This window comes from Lepus europaeus, chromosome 7 (assembly GCF_033115175.1).
Source record: "Lepus europaeus isolate LE1 chromosome 7, mLepTim1.pri, whole genome shotgun sequence".
In the NCBI taxonomy this organism is placed as follows: domain Eukaryota; kingdom Metazoa; phylum Chordata; class Mammalia; order Lagomorpha; family Leporidae; genus Lepus; species Lepus europaeus.
In genome coordinates, this window is record NC_084833.1 from 3,575,826 (window position 1) to 3,599,145 (window position 23,320).

General features: G+C 64.0%; 1 protein-coding gene across 2 annotated transcripts in view; it reads left to right on the forward strand.

The window, feature by feature from the left end:
* The first annotated feature begins 2,692 nt into the window (after positions 1-2,692).
* Positions 2,693-23,320, forward strand: part of LOC133762778 (carnitine O-palmitoyltransferase 1, liver isoform) — a 60,676-nt gene continuing 40,048 nt past the window's right edge. Inside the window, exons 1-3 of one of the 2 annotated variants that reach the window (XM_062195695.1) lie at positions 2,693-2,746; positions 18,049-18,202; positions 22,152-22,291. In XM_062195695.1, the coding sequence (XP_062051679.1) occupies positions 18,062-18,202; positions 22,152-22,291 (281 nt within the window). In that variant the 5' untranslated portion in view covers positions 2,693-2,746; positions 18,049-18,061. Of the gene's footprint in view, positions 2,747-3,903; positions 3,954-18,048; positions 18,203-22,151; positions 22,292-23,320 lie in introns of those variants that run through there. The other variant, XM_062195694.1, reaches the window with a different exon arrangement.

Genomic DNA, 23,320 nt, shown 5'->3' on the forward strand with positions numbered 1-23,320 from the left:
TTTATTTATTTTTAAAGAAGATTTTATTTATTTATTATTTGAGAGGTAGAGTTACAGACAGTGAGAAGGAGAGATAGAGAGAGAGGTCTTGCATTTGCTGGTTCACTCCCCAAATGCCACAATGGCCGGAGCTGGGCTGATCTGAAGCCAGGAGCCAGGAGCTTCCTCTGGGTATCCCACGTGGGTGCAGGGGCCCAAGGACTTGGGCCATCTTCTACTGCTTTCCCAGGCCACAGCAAAGAGCTGGATCAGAAGAGGAGCAGCCGGGGACTCGAACTGGCACCCACATGGGATGCTGACACCACAGGCAGAGGATTAACCCACTATGTCACAGCACTGGCCCCCAAATGTATTTATTTCAAAGCCAGAGTTAGAGGGGTGGGGAGAGAGAGAGAGAGAGAGAGAGAGAGAGAGAAAGATGGATCTTCCATCTGCTGGTTCACTCCCCAAATGACTGCTAAGGCCAGGGCTGTAGCCTGGTATACCACCCAGGTCTCCCATGTGGGTGCAGGGGCCCAGACACTTGGGCCATCTTCCACTGCTTTCCCAGGCCATCAGCAGGGAGCGGGATCAGAAGTGGAGTAGCTGGGACTCGAACTGGCACCCGTGTGGGATGCCAGCATCACGGTCAGTGGTTTAAGCTGCTGCACCACAACACGTCCCTTTCCTGAGTCTGAAGACCAGTATGACTGCCAGTATGAGGGGCCCTCTCCAACTGCCCCCCACCTCTGCCTCCAAAGAGCCGCGTCTGGACCAGGGTCTCCTCATGGTGCTCACACACATGCCCTGGCCCTGAGGTCCCCGGGTCTTAGCTGCTGGCCGGCAGGCAGGGGCAAGGCTGGCTGGCCCGGGGCACAGGGACACAGGCCAGTCAAGTGAAGTCACAGGCTTCCAGCGGCAGCCACCAGGTCACCGCCCCTGCTGGGCGCTGCTCCCTGCTCATGCTGAATGCACACTCCACGGGGGGCCTGGGCTTGGTGAGGGCACTTCCTGAGGACAACTGAGGCCCGGGGACGACAGCCAGGTCACATGTCTGCGCCTGGCCCTGCAGCTCAGGACCCTGGGTGCTTCGAGGTGTGCAGGAAACCAAGTGAAGCCTGCTTCCCCCAGGGGACGAGTAAGGGCAGCCCGGAGGGCCACGTGCTGGTAGCGGGCAGTGGGATCACCAGGCCAGAGGGCAAGCCTGTTTGGTTAGGAATTCCTGGCACATCTGTGGCCACGTCCAGCCTGCTGTCACCACATCACCTTGTTTGTCCTCGTCAACCCCCTGTGACGCTGGCTGAGCAAATACTGTGTCCTGCCAGGGGCTCAGGGGTCAAGGTCAGAGAGCCACAGGCTTTGGCGAGCAGAACGTCGTCCGGGGTGTTGAGATCACGACAGCATTTCCTGGGGGACTGTTGCACACTTTTGGATCGGAACCTACTGGAAACTGCCTGCAAGAAAGGAAGTGGGCGGCCAGAACAGGACCCGCGCGGTGCTCCTGGTGGCCGGGGGCTTTCTGCCCCTTACCTCTCTCTGGAGGGTGGGTGGGACGTCATTGTGTGTGTGTGCGTGTGTGTGTGTATTTTAAGATTATTTATTTGAGAGGCAGAGTTACAGAAAGAGGGAGAGATAGAAGTCTTCCATCCAGCGGTTCACTCCCAACATGGCCACAATGGCTGGCCAATCCGAAGCCAGGAGCCAGGAGCTTCTTCCGGGTCTCCCATGTGAGTGCGGGGGCTCAAGCACTTGGGCCATCCTCCACTGCTGTCCGGGGCCATAGCAGAGAGCTGGATGGGAAGTGGAGCAGCCGGGACTCAAACTGGAGCCCATATGGGATGCCGGCCCCCAAGGCAGAGGCTTACCCAGCTGTGCCGCAGTGCTGGTCCCGACGGTTGTATTTTTCAGAGAATAGATCTCTTTTAGAGTTACGCACTCAAGAATCTGTGGACAAAATGGTAGGATTTCTGGTTTTCTTACTAAATAATCAGTAGGGGTGGGAGAAGAGGGAGAAAGACAGTCACACCCCTTGGCCCTTGGCTGAACCTGAGTTTTGTTTGTATGGGCCTTCAAGACACTATTCTTGTTCATTTTTAAAGGTTTGGTGTTTTTCATAAAGAGGTATTTTTAGAATAAAAATTCTGATAGTGATAAAAACATTATCTGCTTGTAAAGTCTTCTTATCTTTTTTTTAAATAAAATGTTTCCTTGTCTTTTAAAAACGTTGGCAGCTGCTACAGGATCTTCCGTTAAAACTGGGAATGAATTTCGGCAAAACAAAATGAAACCAAAAACCGCCCCAACAGATCTGAGAAAGGTCGTTCCCGGCTCTGAGGCAGCCCAGGGAACTCCGGATGGGCCCGGTTCTCCGGGTATGTGTGTGTGTGTGTGTGTGTGAACAGCCGCCCGGTTCTCCGGAGTGTGTGTGTGTGTGTGAACAGCCGCCCGGAAACCCAGGGCGCCGCAGTGCGGGAGCAGACGCGCGGCTGCGGGCCTTCCCGCAGGTGCACCGGGCACAGGTGAGCCTGGCGCCCGCGCGCTCCCGCCGGCTGCGCTCCGCCCCTGCTCGCGCCCGCCCGGTCTGCAGGTGGCCCCGAGGCGGCCGCCGGGCCGACGCGCGCGGTCAAGGCCAGGGAGCCCCGGGGACGGGCGGGGCGCGGAGCCAATGCCAGCGTGGGGCGCCGCTGGGCGCGGCGCGAGGGAGGAAGCGACCTTGGGGCGGGGACCTGCCGGGCCTGGGGCTCCGGGCGGAGGAAGGGCACCTAAGGTGAGCGCGGCCGGCAGGTGCGGCGCAGGGGCCGCGGGCCGGGGGCTCCGGGCGGAGGAAGGGCACCTAAGGAGAGCGCGGCCGGCAGGTGCGGCGCAGGGGCCGGGGGCCGGGGGCTGGCGGCCCGGCAAGGACCCGCGGGGGGAAGGGCGTGGGGGACCAAACCCCGACTTCTGACTTCACGAAAGGAAAAGCGACGCAGCCCCCCGCCCCTGGCCGGGAGGAAAAGCATCCCCCGGCTGGGCGCCGCGTCCGCCTGGGCCGGCCAGAGTGGACGCCAGCGGGCACTTCCGGACGGCTGGGCGAGTGTCACCCGGAGCCCCCACGCGCCCCGTGGCCTCGCTTCTGGGAGAGGCGCCGGGCGGCGCTGGCTTTGTTACACCTGCAGTGGCCGGCACTGCGGCCCTCGACGTCCACTGCGGGCCGGCCCCGGGGTCAGGGGGCGTCGTCCGGGAGGCTGCGCGGCGCCGGCCACCGCTGCCCGCTGGACAGCGGCGCCCGCGCGCGGACGCGCCCCCATCCCGCCCCGGAAAGCTGGGGCCGCCCGCGCGCGGGGGCGGGATCCAGGGGTCACTTTCGTTTTCTCTTCTGAGGTCGTCCGCGCGGACGTGGAGGAAGACAGGGGGCGAGCGCGAGTCCTCGGCGGCCGAGGACCCCCGGCCTCGACTCCCCGGGGTGTGGGGGGTCCCCTGCGCTGCCCCGACTCCCGCCCCCTCTGCCCACTCTCTCCCTGGCCTTTTACGTCCCTGACGCGGGATTAATTACTTCGCTAAGCCCCAGCGCGCCAGGAAAGCACCTGCACGCTTGAGCCCCACCGCCTCCCAGGGGACTGGTCGGGGGTCCCCGGCCGTGCGGGCGCCGGGCGCCTTCGTCATCCCAGGGGTGGGAGATGAGTAGCCTCCGCCTACGGGCTGCCGCGTGCGCGCTATTGGGCAATGCCTATAAAACGGCGGCCCGTGCGTTGGCCCATTTCACGGATGAGACGGCCCAGGCCCGCAGGGCGCCGCCGCACCCAGGCCGAGGGTAGCGCCCCGCGCCGCCGGCCTCAGTTTCCTCGCCCCGCCCCCCGCCGGCGCCCCGCCCCCGGCGCCCCGCCCCCGCAGGCCTCAGCCAATCGGCGGGCGCCGGCGTCGGAGCGCTCGGCCTCGCCCGCGACCCTCCCGCGCCCGCTCAGTCCGCCGCCGCCGCGCCGCCGTCCGCCGACTCGGTAAGGCCGTCCGTTGCCGCGCGCCCCCGAGTCCCGGCTCGCCCGCGGACGGCGGGGCTGCAGGGGGGTCCGGGCCCGGGGCGTGGCGAGCGCCGCGGCCGCCGGTGCTGGGCCGGGTCGGGGCCGCTGGCGTCGGCCGCCGGACGGATGCTCGGCCCTCGGCCGGACGCCGGTTCGCCCCCCGCCCCGGCCCGACAGTCGTTGGGTCTGGGGTCCCTCTCTCCTTGGCGAGAGTCCGGCGGCCGCGGGCGACGAGGATGCTCGGCCCCGGGGACTTGGCCGCACGCCCCCTGGCCCGGGGCCCGGGAGGGTTGCCGGCCTCTTTCCCGCCGCGACTTGCGCCCACCCCGCGAGTAGAGCGCGGCCGGGGCCGCGGGGGTCGGCGGCAGGGGCGCCCCCCAGCTGGGCGGGCCCTGCTACCGCGCCCCGCACTGCAGCCTGCGGGACACGCCCTTGGCGCGGGGCGCAGCCGGTGCGCCCCTCGCTCGCTCTCCCGCGGGCGCTGCGGGGCGGGGGCGTCACGCGTGGGGGCCTCGGCGGTCGCGGCCGGCTGCGTTCCCCGAGTGCCTGGCTTCTTTAAAGACGATGAAACCTAGCTTCCTCTCTTTTTCCCCCCAAATAAAAGTTTAAAAAATGCCAAGCACCTGTGCGGTCAGGCGCAGCGGCCGGCTCCCCCTCGGGGGTCGCCTGCGTGGTTGCAGCAGGAAGCCGGGACCCCTGTGAGCTGCCCAGGACGTGGGAGGTCAGTGTCACCTGCCCGAACGCGCGTGTCGTTCCACGGGCATCCAGATGCGCCAGCCCGTCCCGAGCCCTCGCGAGCCCCGCAGACACGGCCGGCAGCCCCTCGCCAGCTGCTGGGGGCGCGGCTCGCGCCCTGCGGCCTTGACCCTGCACTTGAACTCCAGCCAGCACCTGCTGGAACCAGCTGGACCGGCCGGTCTGGGGCTGCACGTGCGGTGCACCCGGGGGCCAGAGGCCGGCGTCCGGCCTGGGCGCGGGGCTGCGGGACTCGGGCGGCCTGCCTGGCCCGCGTGCCCATTCCGGACCGCCCCGGCCTTCCTCCTCCTCCTCCTCCTCCTCCTCCTCCTCGAGCGGCGCTCCCGGCTCGTGAGGGGGGATGGGGGGCGCCGCGCCCGGCCCCTCCCTGCCCGGGTGGCCGCGGGGACCCCCGCAGGGGCAGCTCGGCCCTCGCGGGGACAGGCGCGTCGCGCGGGCGCGGCCGGCGGAACAGGATCCCGGCGCCCGGGGCGCGCCGGCCGGGGGCGGGGCCGCCGCCGACCTTTCCCCTACTTTCCTCCGCCGTCACGTGACGCCGCTCGGGGGCGGGGCCGGGCGCCGTTGGCCGCGGTGCCCTCGCGAGCGCGCGCGCCGGGTGGGGGCGGCGCGGCCCGGGCGTCCGCGGCCTCGGCGCGCGGGGTCGGCGAGAGCTGAGGGCGGCGTGGGGCGGCGCGATGGCCGCTCGGCGGGCCCGGGTCCCCTCGGGACGTGGTTCCCAGACTGCGCGGCCTGCGGCGGGCGGGGTCCTCGGGAGGGCTCCCTCCGCGCACGGCGCCGCCGCGGACCACGCGGAGCCCGGGCCGCACGGAGAGGCAGAGCGAGCTGCCGGGGCGGGTTCGCTCCGCAGAGGCCCCGGCCGGGCCCGGTGGAGGCCGGGGTCTGCCTGCGGGCGGGGGTCTCCCTGCGGGCGGCGCTGGGCCGGAGCCCCGGGCCACAGCCTCCTGCCGAGCCCAGCCTCTGTCCCCGGGGCGTGTTTTGTTTTGTCTTTAACAACCTGTTACCCTAACACCGGGCGAGGGAGATGTTCTGCCTGGTGATTTCAAATATTTGTTGCCTTTTGTGACCTTCAACTTTGACCCCGTGCAAATATATTCTTAGGTGGCCGCTGGGGCGCTGGGCCGTGGCCGCCTGCGCTGTTTGGGTCACGTGGCGGCCTCGGGTAGGAGACCCGGTCACCTTTGCCTCTCTTGTCTTTCGTCCAGCAATTGTCCTTGGACTTAATAACGCAAGACACGGTACTGACGTCCTGTCCTGGGGACGGGGCAGGGACAGAGCCACCCTGGGCATAGGGTGGCTCCCGCTCTAACTCCTGGAGACACTGCACTCCTGGGGGGGTGGGGGGAGGAAGGTTCCGGCTCTGACCGCATGGTCTGGGGCACCCGGCCCAGGCACCTGGGGCTCAGCCTCAGACCGTCCCGCCCCTAGTGATGCCTGTGTGGTCAGGGCCAAGTCCTGCTGCTCTTCTATTTCTTTTAAAGATTTATTTATTTATTTGAATGTCAGAGGAGGAGAGGCAGAGAGAGGGGGGGGGGGTCCTTTCATCTGCTGGTTCACTCCCCAAGTAGGCAGCAATGGCTGGAGCAGGGCCAATCCGAGGCCAGGAACTTCCTCCGGGTCTCCCACGTGGGTGCAGGGGCCCAAGGACTTGGGGCCATCCTCTGCTGCTTTCCCAGGCCACAGCAGGGAGCTGGATGGGAAGTGGAGCAGCCGGGACTCAAACCAGCGCCTATATGGGATGCCGGTAGTGTGGGTGGCGGCTTTGCCCGCTGCGCCACAGCGCCGCCCCGACCTTGCTCCTAACCCTGCCTCCCTCGCTGTTTCCTGACCGGAGCAGGCGTCAGGAAGGGGACGCCAGCAGGTCTGCTTTCATCTTAGGGATTGCACGTGAGTGACACAAGAGCGGAGGAAGCTGTGGGGTCCCTGCCCCGGTGTCCTTTCCTTCACAGGGTGTGGTGGTGCTGGGGGACTTGGGGGCGTGAGACGAGCACCCTCATCCCTCCCTCACGGGGAGACCCCTCTGCCGGTCCTCTGGGGGCTCCCCGTGGGGAGCGTTGAGTGGGTGCAGCTCTGCTGAGAACGGGGACCTGGGGCTGACTCCCTCTCTTACAATTCCCGCTCCCCTCCCCTCCCCCGCGTTTATCAGGTGGTGTTTGTGTCTAAAGCAACAGAAGGGTCCAGTGTTGTGGTGCAGTGGGTGCAGCCACGTTCGGGACACCCTCGTCCACATCTGGGTGCTGACTCGAGTCCTGGCTACCCCGCCTCTCACCCAGCTTCCTGTCTGTGCACTGGGGAAGCAGGGTGATGGCTCGAAGTGCTGGGCTCCTGGGGCCCACATGAGAGACCTGGACGGGGTTCCTGGCTCCAGTCTGACCGAGCGCTGATTGTTGCAGCCGGCTGGGGAGTGACCCAGCGAGCGCAGGTCTCTGCCTCTGTCGGCCCGCTCTTTCAAGCCAGTCAATTAATCAGTCTTAAAAGCACGTTAAAACCGATGATCTTACCTTCCGGGAAGCCGTCACGCACTGCGTCTCGGGTTTGACCTGCTGACACGAGCCTCGGTGGATCAAAGCGTTTGCCCCCGTGGGCTCCTGCAGCGCCCAGAGAACGCCTTGCTACACGGAGGATTCGTTTCTGTGCGCTTTGCCAGACGCCCTGTTCTGCGGCGCGAGGTCCATAAGGAGAAGATAAATCAGCAATTTCTGCAAGTTGGAAAGGTAGGCGAGGTCGTAGTCTGGCACTGAGGCTCGGTGGGGGTGGGGGCAGCGTCCAGAGAGGAAGGCGGAGGCCAGCACATCGGCGTTCTGGGAGGATTCAGCCGGAGAGGAGCAAGAGCCTGTCCTGCGTGGAGGACCCGAGGCCGGCGGGGCTGCCTGCCCCTCTCGCCTTCAGTCTGCGCAGGGGTGAGTGTCAGCATACTGGTTTTCTTTTTATTTGAAAGACAGTTACAGAGAGGGAGTCAGACATGTCTTCCACCTGCCGGTTCAATCTCCAGATGGCCACAACAGCCCAGGCTGGGCCTGGCAGAAGTCAGAGGCCAGGAGCTTCATCCGGGTCTCTGACGCAGTTGCAAGGGCCCAGAGACGTGGGCCATCCTCTGCTGCTTTTCCAGGCACGTTATCAGGGAGCTGGATTGGAAAGTGGAGTAGCTGGGACTTGAGCCAGTGCCTGTATGGGATGCCCGCATTGCAGGCAGCGGCTTAACCACTGTGCCAAAACTCCAGTCCCTGTGGTAGCACACTGTGTGCCAGCAGCGTGGGCCGGAGGCCGTGGCGTTTGCTCAAGGGCCTGCGTTCAAGTGGTGGAGCTGGGATTTGAACCCCAGGTCTCGGTTCTTCCTCCCCTCTCCCGGCTGCTGGGCAGCCAGGTGGTTTTGGAGGACCCCCTCCCCGCACACGTGCGCCCACCCACGCACGCCTCAGACTGGGTGTGACACGAAGCCTGTGTCCTCTTCTGTGTGGTGGTGGCCCTGACACCTGCCGCTCCGGGTCACCGGGTCTTACGGGGCCCTAGTGAGAGGTCAGCTGGGAAAGTAGCCTGGGGTGTTGTGGGTGCAGACGGGCCCAGGCTCAGGAGGTTTTGGCTTTGCAGGGCGGTGTAAGCAGGGGTGCCTTTTGTGGAAAGCATACTTGGAGTTTGCATCGATCTGCTCCCGGCCCAGCGCCACGTGGGCTGGTTCTGTGACGGGGGCAGCGGCGAGCCCAGCTCCCAGCCCACGCTGCAGGCGCCGGGAGCGTCTTGGATCCAAGTAGTTTGAGTTCTGGAGCTGCTGCCTGCTCTGTGAGGCAGGGCTCGTGTTCGGTGCCTGTGTGTGGCTGCGGCCCCGGAGGTTCTGGGCACCTCTGGATGGGGGGGTGCGGATGGGGGGTGGGGTGGTGAGGTGGTCTGACTCCTGCCCTGAGTCTCTGTAAATACAGGCTCTAGCCCACGCAGGCAGTTCTGCGGTCTCCAGACTGAAACCTGTGTTTTGGCAGGTTCCGTGCCGCCCTGGGTGCAAAGGTGGAGGCCGTGCACGGCGCCCCGTCCCCGTGGCGTTCGGAACACCTGTGGGGACAGCACCCTGCCATGAGGAGAGGCTTGGGCAGCCCCTGCGCTCCCGCCGCGCGTTCCCGGGAGGCTGGAGGAAAGTGCCAGCTCCTGAACTTGTGGGGAGCCTTGAACTAGAAGAGCCTGGTCGGCCGGCGCCACAGCTCACTGGGCTAATCCTCCGCCTGCAGTGCCGGCATCCCAGGTTCTAGTCCCGGTTGGGGCGCCGGATTCTGTCCGGGTTGCCTCTCTTCCAGGCCAGCTCTCTGCTGTGGCCCGGGAAGGCAGTGGAGGATGGCCCAAGTGCTTGAGCCCTGCACCCACATGGGAGACCAGGAGAAGCACCTGGCTCCTGGCTTTGGATCAGTGCAGCGCCGGCCGTGGCGGCCATTAGGGGAGTGAACCAACGGAAGGAAGACCTTTCTCTCTGTCTCTCTCTCACTGTCTACCTACCTATCAAATTAAAAAAAAGGGGGGGGGGGCCTGGTCGGCCGCTGGCCTGGCACTCCCCTGGGTGATCCTCGGCGGCTTTTCCCTAATCCTTTTTTTTTTCCCCCCCTCAAACGCTATCTACCTGATTCAGCGTCACTTGCTGAGCTGGGGAGATAGGTCGCGGCCTCGATTTGAATGACCTCGGAGGGTGGAAGCTGAGCTGTTTTCAGAACTGAGCTCAGGGCTGGGGTCTGCGTTGGCTTCAGGAAATTCACCGTGTGGCCGATTTGAATAGTGCAAATGTTCAGAGCCTGGTTCCAGCCTTTCGCCGGCGGGGGTGGCTTGCTGGGGTTTGGGGCTGGCTTGTCCTTGGAGTTGAGATTTGGTTTCCAAATGTCTTAAAGGTGGGGCTTTTGAGAGGGGTGCTCGCCTTCGGATTAGTTCTCAGGAGAAGGGGCTCAGTCCCTGTGGCCTCTCCCCGCCTCCCTCATGGGTTTTCCCACCTGGGGCTGCTTGGGACTCTCCAAGGCGCCCCCACCGTGTCCTGCCAGCCGCTGTGTCGTGAGGGCGCGGGTGCCTGGCTCAGAACGCCCCTGCCTCTCCAGCAGCGAGCCCGAGACCTGCTCCTTTAGGGTGGCGTGTGCTCAGCTGGTGCTGCAGCCACACGTTCCTTCACCTTCCTTACCCGTGAAGCCCTCACAAACAGACCCGGAGGGCTTATTTGAAAGGCAGAGTTACACAGAGGGAGGGAGGGAGGGAGGAAGAGAGAGAGAGAGAGGAGGAGGGGAGGGAGGGAGGGAGGGAGGGAGAGAGAGAGAGACAGACAGACAGACACGGAGACCTTCCTACAGCTATTTCACTCCCCAGGTGCCACAACAGCCCAGGGCTGGGCCAGGCTGAAACCAGGAGCTTCCTCCAGGTCTCCCACGTGGGTGCAGGGGCCCAAGCACTTGGGCCATCTTCTTCTGCTTTCCCAGGCCGTTTGGTGGGGAGCTGGATTGGAAGTGTTGGAAGTGGAGCAGCGGGACTTGAACCGGCGCCCATCTGGGATGCAGGCATCGCTGGTGGCACCTTTACCCAGTATGCCACAACACTGGCCCCGTGACAGGAGTTGCTTTCCAGGTGTTTCCGTCCGATTCCAGAACTGTTTGCGTGGGCCGGCTTCCTGGGAAAGCACAGGGCCCCATTGCGGAGGAGCGTCTGAGTGCGTCACAGCCGGCTTGTGGCACCAGAGCCGGTGTGCTGACACTGTCCGCTGGAGAGCTGGCTTCTCTTCAGTTCCATCATGGCCACCTTCACCTCCACCGGACTTCAGCTGCATGGGCGTGCTGCTCTGGAGCAAACCCCCGTGCTGCGGATGCCCTTCCAGAATGGTCCTGATCCTTTCCGCGAGGCTCTGGGGGGCAGTGAGGAAGCCAGCCTGGGTTGCCATCCTGGACACCCCGCACAGCAGGGCCAGCCCTGGAGGCTGGGACTGGCTTTGGCTCAGCAGAGTCCTCCCAGGCGTGGGTCCCTGGGCCACCCCAGGCTGTGCTGGCGCTGGTGAGGTATCCGCCCTGCCTCTCACCCAGGACTGCCCGGAGTGTCTGCGCGGGTTTCTGCAGGTGCGGAGGCTTGGCTCATCCAGCGGACTTGCTCCTTGCCCGGGGACCCGGGCTGTGTTCGAGACCTGCTTGGTGTCGGCGCTGAGCGGAGCTGGCCTCCTGTGGGCAGCCTTTCCTCGAAACACTTCCGGCACAGTTGTTGACCGTTAGATGAGTGTGGGCCGGCGCTGGATTTTAATAGAAGGCAGCGCTCGCTCCTGTGTGCCTGTGAGTTGTGCAATCCCGGCCGGAAGGCTGGAGCATCCAAATAATTTTCGAGTTGGCCCCCATCCCACTCGTCGTTACTGTAGTCTTGCTGCTGGCGGCAGTCACATCATTTTGGTTACGACAGTGACCTAATTTTCTATCTGTGTTGTAACGTTAGGAGTGTTAAGTAGGACTCCCAGTGTAGTACCCGCTACTTAACCTTGGTAGGTGAGAGCGCGAGATTTGGAGTTACGCCTGGGCTTGATTTCACAACCCAGCTGTTTTCTGGCCATGACCTTGGGCAAGTTTCTTGACATCTGAGCTTTAAATCTCTCTTTAAGAAGTGGGGTTGGGGGCCGGCGCCGTGGCTTAACTGGCTAATCCTCCGCCTTGCGGCGCTGGCACACCGGGTTCTAGTCCCAGTTGGGGCGCCGGATTCTGTCCCGGTTGCCCCTCTTCCAGGCCAGCTCTCTGCTATGGCCCAGGAAGGCAGTGGAGGATGGCCCAAGTGCTTGGGCCCTGCACCCGCATGGGAGACCAGGAGAAGCACCTGGCTCCTGGCTTCGGATCAGCGAGATGCACCAGCCGCAGCAGCCACTGGAGAGTGAACCAATGGCAAAAAGGAAGACCTTTCTCTCTCTCTCTCTCACTGTCCACTTGGGCTGGGTGTTGAGCCCATGTTCGGATGCCTGTGCCCACAGGGGGATGCCTGGGCTTGAGCCCTGGCTCTGGCTGCTGCCTCCAGCTTCCTGCTAGTGTACACGCCGAGAGGCAGCAGTGGCCCCCAGTTATTGCCACTCCCGTGTGGGATGTGTTGTTTTCCAGGTGCCTGGTGTTGGCCCTGCCCAGCCCTGGCCACGACAGGCATTTGGGGAGTAAACCAGAGGACAGGAGCTGTCTGTCTGTCTGTCTGTCTCTCTCTCTGCCTCTCGGAAAATGAAAAAATGCAGAGTTAGCAGTAGTACCATTTCTGCAGGTTCTAGTGGGATTTTGGTGAGCTGACTCAGGTCAGGTACGTTAATAAAATATGGTTCATCTTGTGCCAAGGAGTTTGATGCAAGGAGTGTTCTGTAACTTTCAGGTTCAAAGCGCTACCGTGAACCTATACGCTGTACGTCCCTGTGTCCTGGGATCTCCCGTCTCCTGCCTACCTCCCCGCCTTCTGGCTCCACGTCTGTGGCCTGCAAGGCTGTGTCAGACACCTGCCAATACCACACTCATTACACCATGTAGTCGCTGTACAGCCTGTTTTCTTGGAAGCCTGTTGTCGCGCAGCAAGTTTTATTGTTTGTTTTATGTGACAGGTGATTTCCCCATCCTGCTTCTCCCTGGGCGTGTTGTAAATTCTGGCCATGCGCTGGGCCTCACGCCGACCTTTCGCCTACTTTCCTCAGCCTGCTGCCGCCTGTCTGAGCTCTGCAGGCCTGGGGGCCGCCCAAGGAGGGCCGGCTGCTGGGGTCCAGGGCCAGCGTCGGGATTCACAGGCCCCGACCTGCAGTTTTGGTGAAGAGGACCAAGAAAGGCTAACAGTCCAACAGCAGGGGGCAGGGCCGTGCTGAGCCAGGCTCTTAAAATGAAGGCATCTGACCAAGATGGAAACTTGTTCAGTGTTGGGTCCCTGTGAGGTGACAGAGAAGGGAACGGGGACCTGGGTCCTGGAGGCAAAAGCGGTCCCCCGGGAGTGAAGCCCGGCGCCTGCCGGTGCAGGAGCAGCCCATACTCTGGGGGGCTGCATTTCGGGGTGCGGAACTGCAGATCCAGGGGCTCACCTGAGCCGGTGAAGGGAAGGGGGGCCGAGTGTGAAGGAAGGAGAGACGGACAAGGGCGGAAGACCCTCCAGTGGCCGTGCCGAGGTGCAGATGGCCGGAGGGCGTGCAGGTGGCCCCGCACTAGGGGAACTCACTGGAGCTGAGTGGTTTCGCTGTGGTCAGAGAGCGGTGGTCTCAGCTGCACCCTCGCGTCCCGAGTCAGGCTGACTTTTTGAGAGTGGATCCCCCTGCGGTGCTTATGTGTGCTGGTGTGGACCTTGGCGACCAGTCTCTCCTTCATGGCCCTCGGGCCTTGTGACGGGGCGCAGTGCAGGGTTCGTGGGTGATCCGTCCGTGAGCCAGCCACTCAGGGCTCACTGCACTGGGGTCAGAGGTGAGAGCTGGCTCCCGGCCACGGTTTCTGGACTGGCATTCGGTGCAGCAGCTGAGACATGACTAGGGACCCCTGCAACCCACAGGGGGGTTTGTGGGTTCCAGTCCTGCCAACGCCCACCCTGGGAAGCAGCGGGTGAGGTCTCAGGTGATTGGGTCCCTGGGTTGAGTCACAGTGACCCCCTCTGGTCTTCCCGAGCGGCCTTGCCTGAGGACGTCCCCAGGGGTCCATTCTGTCACCCGCCCAGAACTGCTTGTGGGGGAGGAGCAGCCGGGCCGATGACCACAGGGGAGCCCTCTGCAGCCAGTTCCCTCTGTGCAGAACGGGGGTCCAGAGGTCAGGCCGTGGCAGGGACCGAGTGAGTGACAGGGAGAGCTGAGCTCTCTGCCCACCCACGTCTGCGTGCTCATTCTCAGCTCTCCGCTTCTCTCGGCTGTGTCTCTGGTGCAGCATTGGCGTCCTCTCCTCCCGGCGTCCTGGGCCTGGGCGCGGCTGCACACTCTGCCGTGCAGGGTCCCAGCCCCGAGCCCCTGCGGTGCCTTGTGCTGCCCTGCTTGCGGTGGCCTCTGGAAGGCGGAGGGTAGGGAGAGGCCGCCCAGCACGAGGTGGCCAGGATCCAGACCCGGGCCCGGCCTGCCAGCTGGAGCCCACACAGCTGGCCCGCGGGCCCTTCCTCTCCCAGCCACCGGGACTCCCAGCTGCGCCGCGCCAGCGCACAAGAGCAGTGGCGTGGGACGCCAGGAGTCCTGCCAAGCGGGAGAGTTGGAGTCAGAACACGCTGGTGCCCGTGGCCTCCCGCCCTCACCGAGAGGTGGCCGGAGGAGAGAGGAGGGGCAGGTAGCTCCAGGCAGGCTGGGCCTGTCTCAGGCCTTGCTGTGGCAGAGAAATGGGTAGGTTCTAACACAGCGGGAAGGACTGGCACAAGCCGGGCAAAGCGCAGAGCAGCCGCCTTCTTGGAGCCCTGGGCCTGCGCTGTTGGCTGCTGGGGCGAGCCGAGTGGGGATGGGCGGTGAGCAGCTGACCAGGCCTTCGCAAGGGCACGGAGGGCCCACAGAGCAGGCCATCAGCGCCAGGAGGAGGAGGGACATTGGCCCTGTGGCGGCCTGGGGCCGAGAACCCCGCTGTGTAATGACCGTCACGTCCAGCGTCCCAGGTTCACCTGCCACACTGTGGTGTGTGACAGTGAGGCGTGCAGACGGCACACACAAGGGGCAGGCTGCCGGCAGGTGTGCACACGGGACTGTGTGGCTCAGGGCACGCACGAGGGACAGGCTGCCGGCAGGTGTGCACACGGGACTGTGTGGCTCAGGGCACGCACGAGGGGCAGGCTGCCGGCAGGTGTGCACACGGGACTGTGTGGCTCAGGGCACGCACGAGGGGCAGGCTGCCGGCAGCTGTGCACACGGGACTGTGTGGCTCAGGGCACGCACGAGGGGCAGGCTGCCGGCAGGTGTGCACACGGGACTGTGTGGCTCAGGGCACGCACGAGGGGCAGGCTGCCTGCAGCTGTGCACACGTGACTGTGTGGCTCAGGGCACGCACGAGGGGCAGGCTGCCGGCAGGTGTGCACACGGGACTGTGTGGCTCAGGGCACGCACGAGCAGCAGGCTGCCGGCAGGTGTGCACACGGGACTGTGTGGCTCAGGGCACGCACGAGGGACAGGCTGCCGGCAGGTGTGCACACGGGACTGTGTGGCTCAGGGCACGCACGAGGGGCAGGCTGCCGGCAGCTGTGCACACGGGACTGTGTGGCTCAGGGCACCATGAGGGGCAGGCTGCCGGCAGCTGTGCACACGGGACTGTGTGGCTCAGGGCACCACGAGGGGCAGGCTGCCGGCAGGTGTGCACACGGGACTGTGTGGCTCAGGGCACGCACGAGGGGCAGGCTGCCGGCAGGTGTGCACACGGGACTGTGCGGCTCAGGGCACGCACGAGGGGCAGGCTGCCGGCAGGTGTGCACACGGGACTGTGCGGCTCAGGGCACGCACGAGGGGCAGGCTGCCGGCAGGTGTGCACACGGGACTGTGCGGCTCAGGGCACACACGAGGGGCAGGCTGCCGGCAGCTGTGCACACGGGACTGTGCGGCTCAGGGCACGCACGAGGGGCAGGCTGCCGGCAGGTGTGCACACGGGACTGTGCGGCTCAGGGCACGCACGAGGGGCAGGCTGCCGGCAGGTGTGCACACGGGACTGTGTGGCTCAGGGCACGCACGAGGGGCAGGCTGCCGGCAGGTGTGCACACGGGTCTGTGTGGGCAACAAGCCCGGCATTCCGGGAAGGCGTGAGGAGGGGGTGTCTGTGTTGGGTGCTTAACAGGTGGTCTTGGGGAAGGCGCTGTCTCCCGCGGGTGCAGGGAGGCGCTCCGTGTCTTTCCCATAGTGGGAGCGTAGCTGCTGTTCCCATACCGCCCTGTAAGTTACTGGGTTCCCTGATAGAAAGCAGTTTTGCTGTTGGACAGCCTGACGTTCCTGGGGGCCTCGCCCTCCCCCTACACCCTGGGGGTCCTGGGCTTGTCTCCCCCGCTGTGTTTCTTTGCCAGGAGGTGAGGTGACAGGGCAGGGCCTGTCCCTGCCTGGGCGCCTCTTTCCCTGGGTGGACAGGGCTGGTCCCAGCAGCACCCGTGTCTCCCAGTGGTTTTCGCACTCAGGCCTGGGGGGGGGGGGCACCGTGGTTTCCTTTCCCGTGTGTCCACGGAGGGAATGATCCCTCAGTTCTAGAGGCTCTAGGAGCCCTCTGGCTGTGTCAGCGTGAGGGAGGGGCCTGGCCGGGGAGCTGGGGTTACCCGTCCGGCTGCGGCCAGCTCGGTGAAGCCGCGGGGACAGCGTCCTCTCAGTCTCTCTGGACACTGTTTCCGGGTGACCATGAAGGCTTGGCACAGGCCAGGCTGCACCCACTCGGAGCTGGGGAGGTGGGTGGATTCCTTGGGGGGTGCCTCCTTTACCTCCAGGCCCAAAGCTCGGCCATTGTGGTTTCCGGTAGTTTTTCCTTTGATCTCTTTTTCTTACTTAGTGCTTTGTAGGACACACTGTAGAGGGAGAAGGTGGAGGGCAGCAGGGCGGCCGGCCTCTGAGGAGGAGGGGAGGCCTCAGGGGGCCTGAGTGGTGCTTCCGGTGGGTCCGAGGGGCCCTGCAGGAAGGGGGCAGGAGTGCGGGGGCCTGCGTCCACTGTGGACCTGGAAGAGCGCTCTTCTCTGCTGGACAGGGCTGAGGTCGGCGCTGGGGTGGCTGAGGCAGGTTTGACTGTAGACTCGGCCTCTGGCGGAGGCAGGCTCGGCCCTGTCCTGGGAGCTCTCGTCCTCGGGGAGCCTGCGCGTGGGGAGCCCCTGGATCCGGGTGCTCTCTGAGAGTCGCAACTCGTTGCTCAATACAGCGCCCAGTGCACGCCTGCAGCCGCTGTCCACACCTGAAGGTCAGGGCCTCCGGCCGGTGTGGACTCACTGGTGGATGTTCTGGGGTCTCCTCTGTTGGCCTCCAGGGGCTGTTGTGAAGACTGGGACTTGTCTCAGGCCCGCGAGTCGCTTCCTGGGTCAGCTGGGTGTGGCCCGGGTGCTGGCTGAGAGGGTCCTGGGTCAGCTGGGGGTGGCCTGGGGTGCTGGCTGGGAGGGTCCTGGGTCAGCTGGGGGTGGCCTGGGGTGCTGGCTGGGCGGGTCCTGGGTCAGCTGGGGGTGGCCTGGGTGCTGGCTGGGGGGGTCCTGGGTCAGCTGGGGGTGGCCTGGGGTGCTGGCTGGGCGGGTCCTGGGTCAGCTGGGGGTGGCCTGGGGTGCTGGCTGGGGGGGTCCTGGGTCAGCTGGGGGTGGCCTGGGTGCTGGCTGGGCGGGTCCTGGGTCAGCTGGGGGTGGCCTGGGGTGCTGGCTGGGCGGGTCCTGGGTCAGCTGGGGGTGGCCTGGGTGCTGGCTGGGCGGGTCCTGGGTCAGCTGGGGGTGGCCTGGGGTGCTGGTTGGGCGGGTCCTGGGTCAGCTGGGGGTGGCCTGGGTGCTGGCTGGGGGGGTCCTGGGTCAGCTGGGTGTGGCCTGGGGTGCTGGCTGGGGGGGTCCTGGGTCAGCTGGGGGTGGCCCGGGTGCTGGCTGGGAGGGTCCTGGGTCAGCTGGGGGTGGCCCGGGTGCTGGCTGGGAGGGTCCTGGGTCAGCTGGGGGTGGCCCGGGTGCTGGCTGAGAGGGTCCTGGGTCAGCTGGGGGTGGCCTGGGGTGCTGGCTGGGAGGGTCCTGGGTCAGCTGGGGGTGGCCTGGGGTGCTGGCTGGGAGGGTCCTGGGTCAGCTGGGGGTGGCCTGGGTGCTGGCTGGGGGGGTCCTGGGTCAGCTGGGGGTGGCCTGGGGTGCTGGCTGGGCGGGTCCTGGGTCAGCTGGGGGTGGCCTGGGTGCTGGCTGGGGGGGTCCTGGGTCAGCTGGGGGTGGCCTGGGTGCTGGCTGGGCGGGTCCTGGGTCAGCTGGGGGTGGCCTGGGGTGCTGGCTGGGCGGGTCCTGGGTCAGCTGGGGGTGGCCTGGGTGCTGGCTGGGCGGGTCCTGGGTCAGCTGGGGGTGGCCTGGGGTGCTGGTTGGGCGGGTCCTGGGTCAGCTGGGGGTGGCCTGGGTGCTGGCTGGGGGGGTCCTGGGTCAGCTGGGTGTGGCCTGGGGTGCTGGCTGGGGGGGTCCTGGGTCAGCTGGGGGTGGCCCGGGTGCTGGCTGGGAGGGTCCTGGGTCAGCTGGGGGTGGCCCGGGTGCTGGCTGGGAGGGTCATGGGTCAGCTGGGGGTGGCCTGGGGTGCTGGCTGGGCGGGTCCTGGGTCAGCTGGGGGTGGCCTGGGTGCTGGCTGGGCGGGCTGGCCCCTGCTGTTCATCCCCAGCCTCTGAGCAGAGGCAGCGGCTGGTGAGGTCAGAACCGAGGTTCAGAGCGAACTGCGCTTAGGGGACGTCTGGTGTCTGGGCGATGTGCCACATGTCACGTGTTTCCCCCTCCCCAGGTAACCCCTGAAGATGGCAGAGGCTCACCAGGCCGTGGCCTTCCAGTTCACGGTCACTCCAGACGGCATCGACCTGCGACTGAGCCATGAGGCCCTGAAGCAAATCTGCCTGTCCGGGTTGCACTCCTGGAAAAAGAAGCTCATCCGATTCAAGGTCCTGCAGCGCTCGATCAGCTGTGTCCCCTGGATAGTGGTCTGCCCGCTGAAGTCAGTGTGGTGGTCGGCACCGCCTGTGTACTTCCCTGGTACTTAGGCTGATGGGACCCCCTCCCCTGTGCTGTGACACAGACAGGGCAGAGGCCCGAGCACGGTGGCCATCGGCTGCTGCTTTTCCCAGGCCGCTAGCAGGGAGCTAGACCGGAAATGGAGCAGCCAGGACTCGAACTGGCACTCACATGGGATACTGGCATCGCAGGTGGTGGCTTAAGCCACTGTGCCACAGAGCTGGCCTCCTGGAACCTTTTGAATTGTGTGCTAGATGCCTTGCTGGTGAAGTAGCCAAACGTTGACACTCCCTGGCGTTTCCATCCAGCTCCGTGCACGGCTCCGCAGGCCTGCTCGCCTGGAAGGGAGACATTTCGTCCTCGTTTAGGGGGGCGTCTTGTTCGCAGTTGACTTCAACTTCTTTGTAAAACTGGAGGAAATCCATTCAGAGCAGGGCAAGTTCACCAGGTGCCCGTGAGCGCCCCCGCCCCTGGGTTCCCCAGCTCCCCTCCCCCGGGGCAGCCGAGAGGGCTGTTGGCAGTGTTCCGGGTGCTGCTGCCGGTGACGGCAGGGACAGTCCCGGGAGCCAGCTCTGTGCACAGGGACCTGGGGCTCCACTGGGGGGCTCCTCATTCAGAAAAAACCCGGCTGGGGTTAAGTCCCAGTCCTCTCTCCAGCTGTTTCTGCCGCAGTCCTGGAGGGCGCCGTCCGCGCCAGGAGAAGCCACGCTCTTCCTTCAAATCCCGGAGAGCAGGGGCTGGCGTCTGGGGCGTGGCTCAGACCCCGCCTGTGACTCCTCGTTCCCTGTCCGCACATCTGGGTCCGAGTCTCCGATCCCTCACGTTTCCAGCTTCCTGCTAATGTGCACCCAGAGAGGCAGAAGTTCCCGGGTCCCTGCTACCACGTGGGAGGCACCGACCGAGTCCAGGCTTGTCCGTTTGGCCTGGCCCGGCCCCCGCTGTCGTGGGCCTTTGGGGAGCGAACCAGCGGATAGGAGGATCTTCCCGTCTGCTTCCCTGTCTTTCTAACTTTTCAGTAAATAAAATAAATAGCAATTTAAAAAAATCTAGGAAAGTAGAATCTTGGGTGCAAGGGCTGGGCTGCCACCTCCCACCAGTGGAAGTGCTGGTCCCTGATTCTCAAGGCCTGCGGGGAAACGCCAGGGTCGCCTGACTGGCCGCTGCTGAGAGCTGGCAGCACTGATGGCTACGAGAGCGCCATGAGTGAGCCGCGGCGCCCGCCCTGCGGTGTGCTAGGGGACAGCGTGGTTGCCAGGGGAGCCTGCCGCACAGGTGTGCAGCCTCGAGGCCGCGGGAACAGGAGAGGTGTTGTCCGGCTCCTTCCTCCCCAGCTGTTGCTTTTTTGTGTGTGTGATTGAATTCGGTTCTCACATTTGAGAACATCCTTCCCCATTGGAAGCTGTATGGGGCTGGTGTGTGGGGCGCCAAGTGTCTTCTAAGCGTGTTCAGGAGAAGCCCTGCTGGCCTACCTAGGCAGACGGCGTCTGTGGAAACGGCTGCAGGGGCTCAGACACAGAGTGAAGAGCGCAGCTTTGTTCGCGAGGTGGCTGCTGGGAGGAAGACCCCCGGCGTGAGGCAGTCGTGGTGGGCGAGGCGGCCGAGCGCGTGAGGAGAGCTGCGCCTGCCTCAGGCCCGCATTGGGAGTGGACAGGAGCCTGGCCCCCATTTCTCCCCTCCTGTGTCTTCTGGAGCGTTGCTGGGGGGTGGTTTTCTGGGTGTGGAATTCCTGTAGATCCTGCAGGGCTCATCAGCGCAGTCTTAGGCCCAGCAGCCCGTGGGCAGGGCGGGGGGGATTCCCCGGAGCTGTCCTGGGCGGGGCTGTGGCCACCTGGCAGGGTTGTGGGACAGGAGCGGTGGCCCGGGGTCCTTGCTGCCCTGCCTCAGGGCCTGTTTCCTCGTCCCATCGCACAGCACTCTTTCTTTTCTTTTTTTTTTGACAGGCAGAGTGGACAGTGAGAGAGAGAGACAGAGAGAAAGGTCTTCCTTTTGCCGTTGGTTCACCCTCCAATGGCCGCTGTGGCTGGCGCACCACGCAGATCCAAAGCCAGGAGCCAGGTGCTTCTCCTGGTGTCCCATGGGGTGCAGGGCCCAAGGACCTGGGCCATCCTCCACTGCACTCCCGAGCCACAGCAGAGAGCTGGCCTGGAAGAGGGGCAACCGGGACAGGATCGGTGCCCCGACCGGGACTAGAACCTGGGGTGCCGGCGCCGCAGGCGGAGGATTAGCCTAGTGAGCCGTGGCGCTGGCCAGCAGTCTATCTTTAAAAATTCTCATTTTCATCGGCTCCTCTTAGACACGTTGGCTCGTGTGTGCTGCCCGCTCAGCGCTGCCCACGTCCCGCCCGTCCTCTCTCCTAGAGACTTTCTCTTCCTCCTTCACTTTCTTCTTTGGGGAGAGAGCTGCGGTGATTTCTGTAAACTCTTCTGTAGAGGAATCAAAATTCTTTTTATTTATTCATTTTTCATTTATTTGAAAGGCACAGAGAGGGAGAAGGAGAGAGATCTTTCATCCACTGGTTCACCCCTCCCCAAATGCCTGCAACAGCCAGGGCTGGGCCAGGCAAAACAGGAACCTGGAAGTCACTGGGCTCCTGCAGTGGGTGGGACAGACCCAACATTGTTTTGTCTTGTTTTGTTTTGAAAGGCAGAGTTATAGAGAAGGGAGGGAGAGAGAGAGAGAGAATGTGAATCCAGGAGCCAGGAGCTTCTTCTGGGTCTCCCACGTGGGTGCAGGGCCCAAGGACTCGGGTCGTCTGTTGCTGCCTGTCCAGGCCTTTAGCAGGGAGCTGGATCTGAAGTGGAGCAGCCCGGTCTCAAACCGGTGCCCATGTGGGATTCTGGCATCGTGGGCGGCAGCTTTGCGTGCTACGCCACAGCACCGGCCCTTCTGAGAATTTTTTTTTTTTAAGCTCATGGAAGGTGCTGCTTCTTTTTTTAAAAAATTAATTTATTTATTTGGAAGTCAGAGTTACACAAAGAGAGATGGAGAGGCAGAGAGAGGAAGGGAGGGAGGAAGGGAGGGAGGGAGTTCTATCTGCTGGTTCACTGTCCAGATGACCATAATGGCTGGAGCTGCACCGATCTGAAGCCAGGAGCCAGGAGCTTCTTCCAGGTCTCCCAACGCAGGTTCAGGGGCCCAAGGTCTTGGGTCGTCCTCCACTGCTTTCCCAGGCCACAGCAGAGAGCTGGATTGGAAGTGGAGCAGCTGGAACTCCAACCAGCGCCCATATTAAATGCCAGCATTGCAGGCAGTGGCTGTACCTGCTACGCCACAGTGCCGGCCCCTTGCCCTGAGGGTTTTTAAAAATTTATTTATTTGAGAGGAAGATATAGAAAACAAGAAGGGGAGAGAGCGTGCCCTTCTTCTAGTCCACTCTCCAGTTGCCTGCGGTGCCCGTCGCCTGCTTCCTCCCGGGGTCTGTATTAGCAGGAAGCTGGAGTCGGGAGCCCCTGGATAAAATGCCGCCCCTGCAACACGCCCTCGGTGTGGAGCGTTCTCCTGGGGGCGCATCAGGGTCCGTCCGGGTCTTGATCAGGAGTGAAGGGAGAGGCAGTGTGGGAGCCGAGGTCTCAGGGCGCCCTCCATGGAGCAGGCTGGGGAGAGGACTCCGCCGTGTCAGTCCGGGGGGAGCTCGGGAGTCTGTTAGACCAGTGCAGGGGTGATTCGATGTCGGGGAGCTGTCTCAGGGAGGCCTTGGCTTAGAAGAGGAAGGGAAGAGGCTGGATGTGGTTGGCACAGCTGCAGGATTCCCAGTGGTGACAGCGAGGTCCTTCGGTTCCCCACTGCCTGCTGCCCCAGCCGCTCAGTCCCCAGGGCCGCGGGGGCGGTCACAGCGTGGGTTGTGGGGACGAGGCTCATGGCTCCCTTGTCTGTTTCTAGAATGGCATCATCACAGGGGTGTTCCCAGCAAGCCCCTCCAGTTGGCTCATCGTGGTGGTGGGCGTCATGTCGTCGATGTACGGCAAGATCGACCCCTCCTTGGGAATCATTGCCAAAATCAATCGGACCCTGGACAGCACGTGAGTAACCTTGATGGACCTCCAGACATCTAGACAGTTACGAAGTTGTCGTCGTTGGTGTTTTTATGTCTGCAAACGAGTGACTTCGCTGTTCTGGATTCAGTTAGAACCATTTGCTGTTCCCGTGCCAGCCTTCTTCCCATTTCCTGTCCCTGGTGTCAAGGTCCCCTGGGAGTGGCAGTCCCCTGTGGCCTTTCCTCTGGCTGGAGGGTGAGAAGCGGCCAGAGGCCTGGGGCACCTGCTGACACCAGGCGGTGACCAGCAGTGGCAGGACACTGGGCCTGGCAACACAGGGCGGCTCCTGACGTGGCCTTTATTTGCCCTGCCCTGGGACCCCTGAACCCTGCTGTGGAGGAGATGCAGGCTCCTTAGCTCCCCCTAACATGGTTTAGGACCTCCCCTTCCCCAAAGGGCCCCTAATACTCCTCCTCTTGGAGTTGTAGATTTTTCTAGGAGCTTGTATGTGGGCTGTGTCACCAAGGGATATGGATGGCTTGGGGCCAGGGGCCTTTGGGGTGATACGTTTCTCAAAGAAGGGACTTGGGGCCTAGGCTCTCGCTCGCTCGCTCTCTCTCTCTCTCTTTCTCTCTCTCTCTCTTTAAAGATTTATTTATTTATCTGAATGTCAGACTTACAGAGAGAGGCAGAGAGAGGTCTTCCATCTACTGGTTCATTCCCCAGATGGCCACAATGGCTGGGGCTGGGCTAGGCTGGAGCCAGGAGCTTCCTCCGGGTCTCCCACCTGGGTGCAGGGGTCCAAGGACTTGGTCCATCTTCCTCTGCTTTCCCAGGCCATTTGCAGGGAGCTGGAGCACAGTGGCACAGCTGGGACACAAACCGGTGCCCCCGTGCAGTGCTGGCATTTCAGGCGGCGGCTTTCACCTACTACTCCACAGCGCTGGCCCCTGGGGTCCGGGGCTCTGCTGGGCTCCTGGTGGGTGCGCTCCCGAGAGCAGCCAGGTAACGCCCGGCACGCGTTCCCTGAGCGCCTCTGGTGTCCTTTTTCCCCTGCCCTCCAAACGTTGGCCC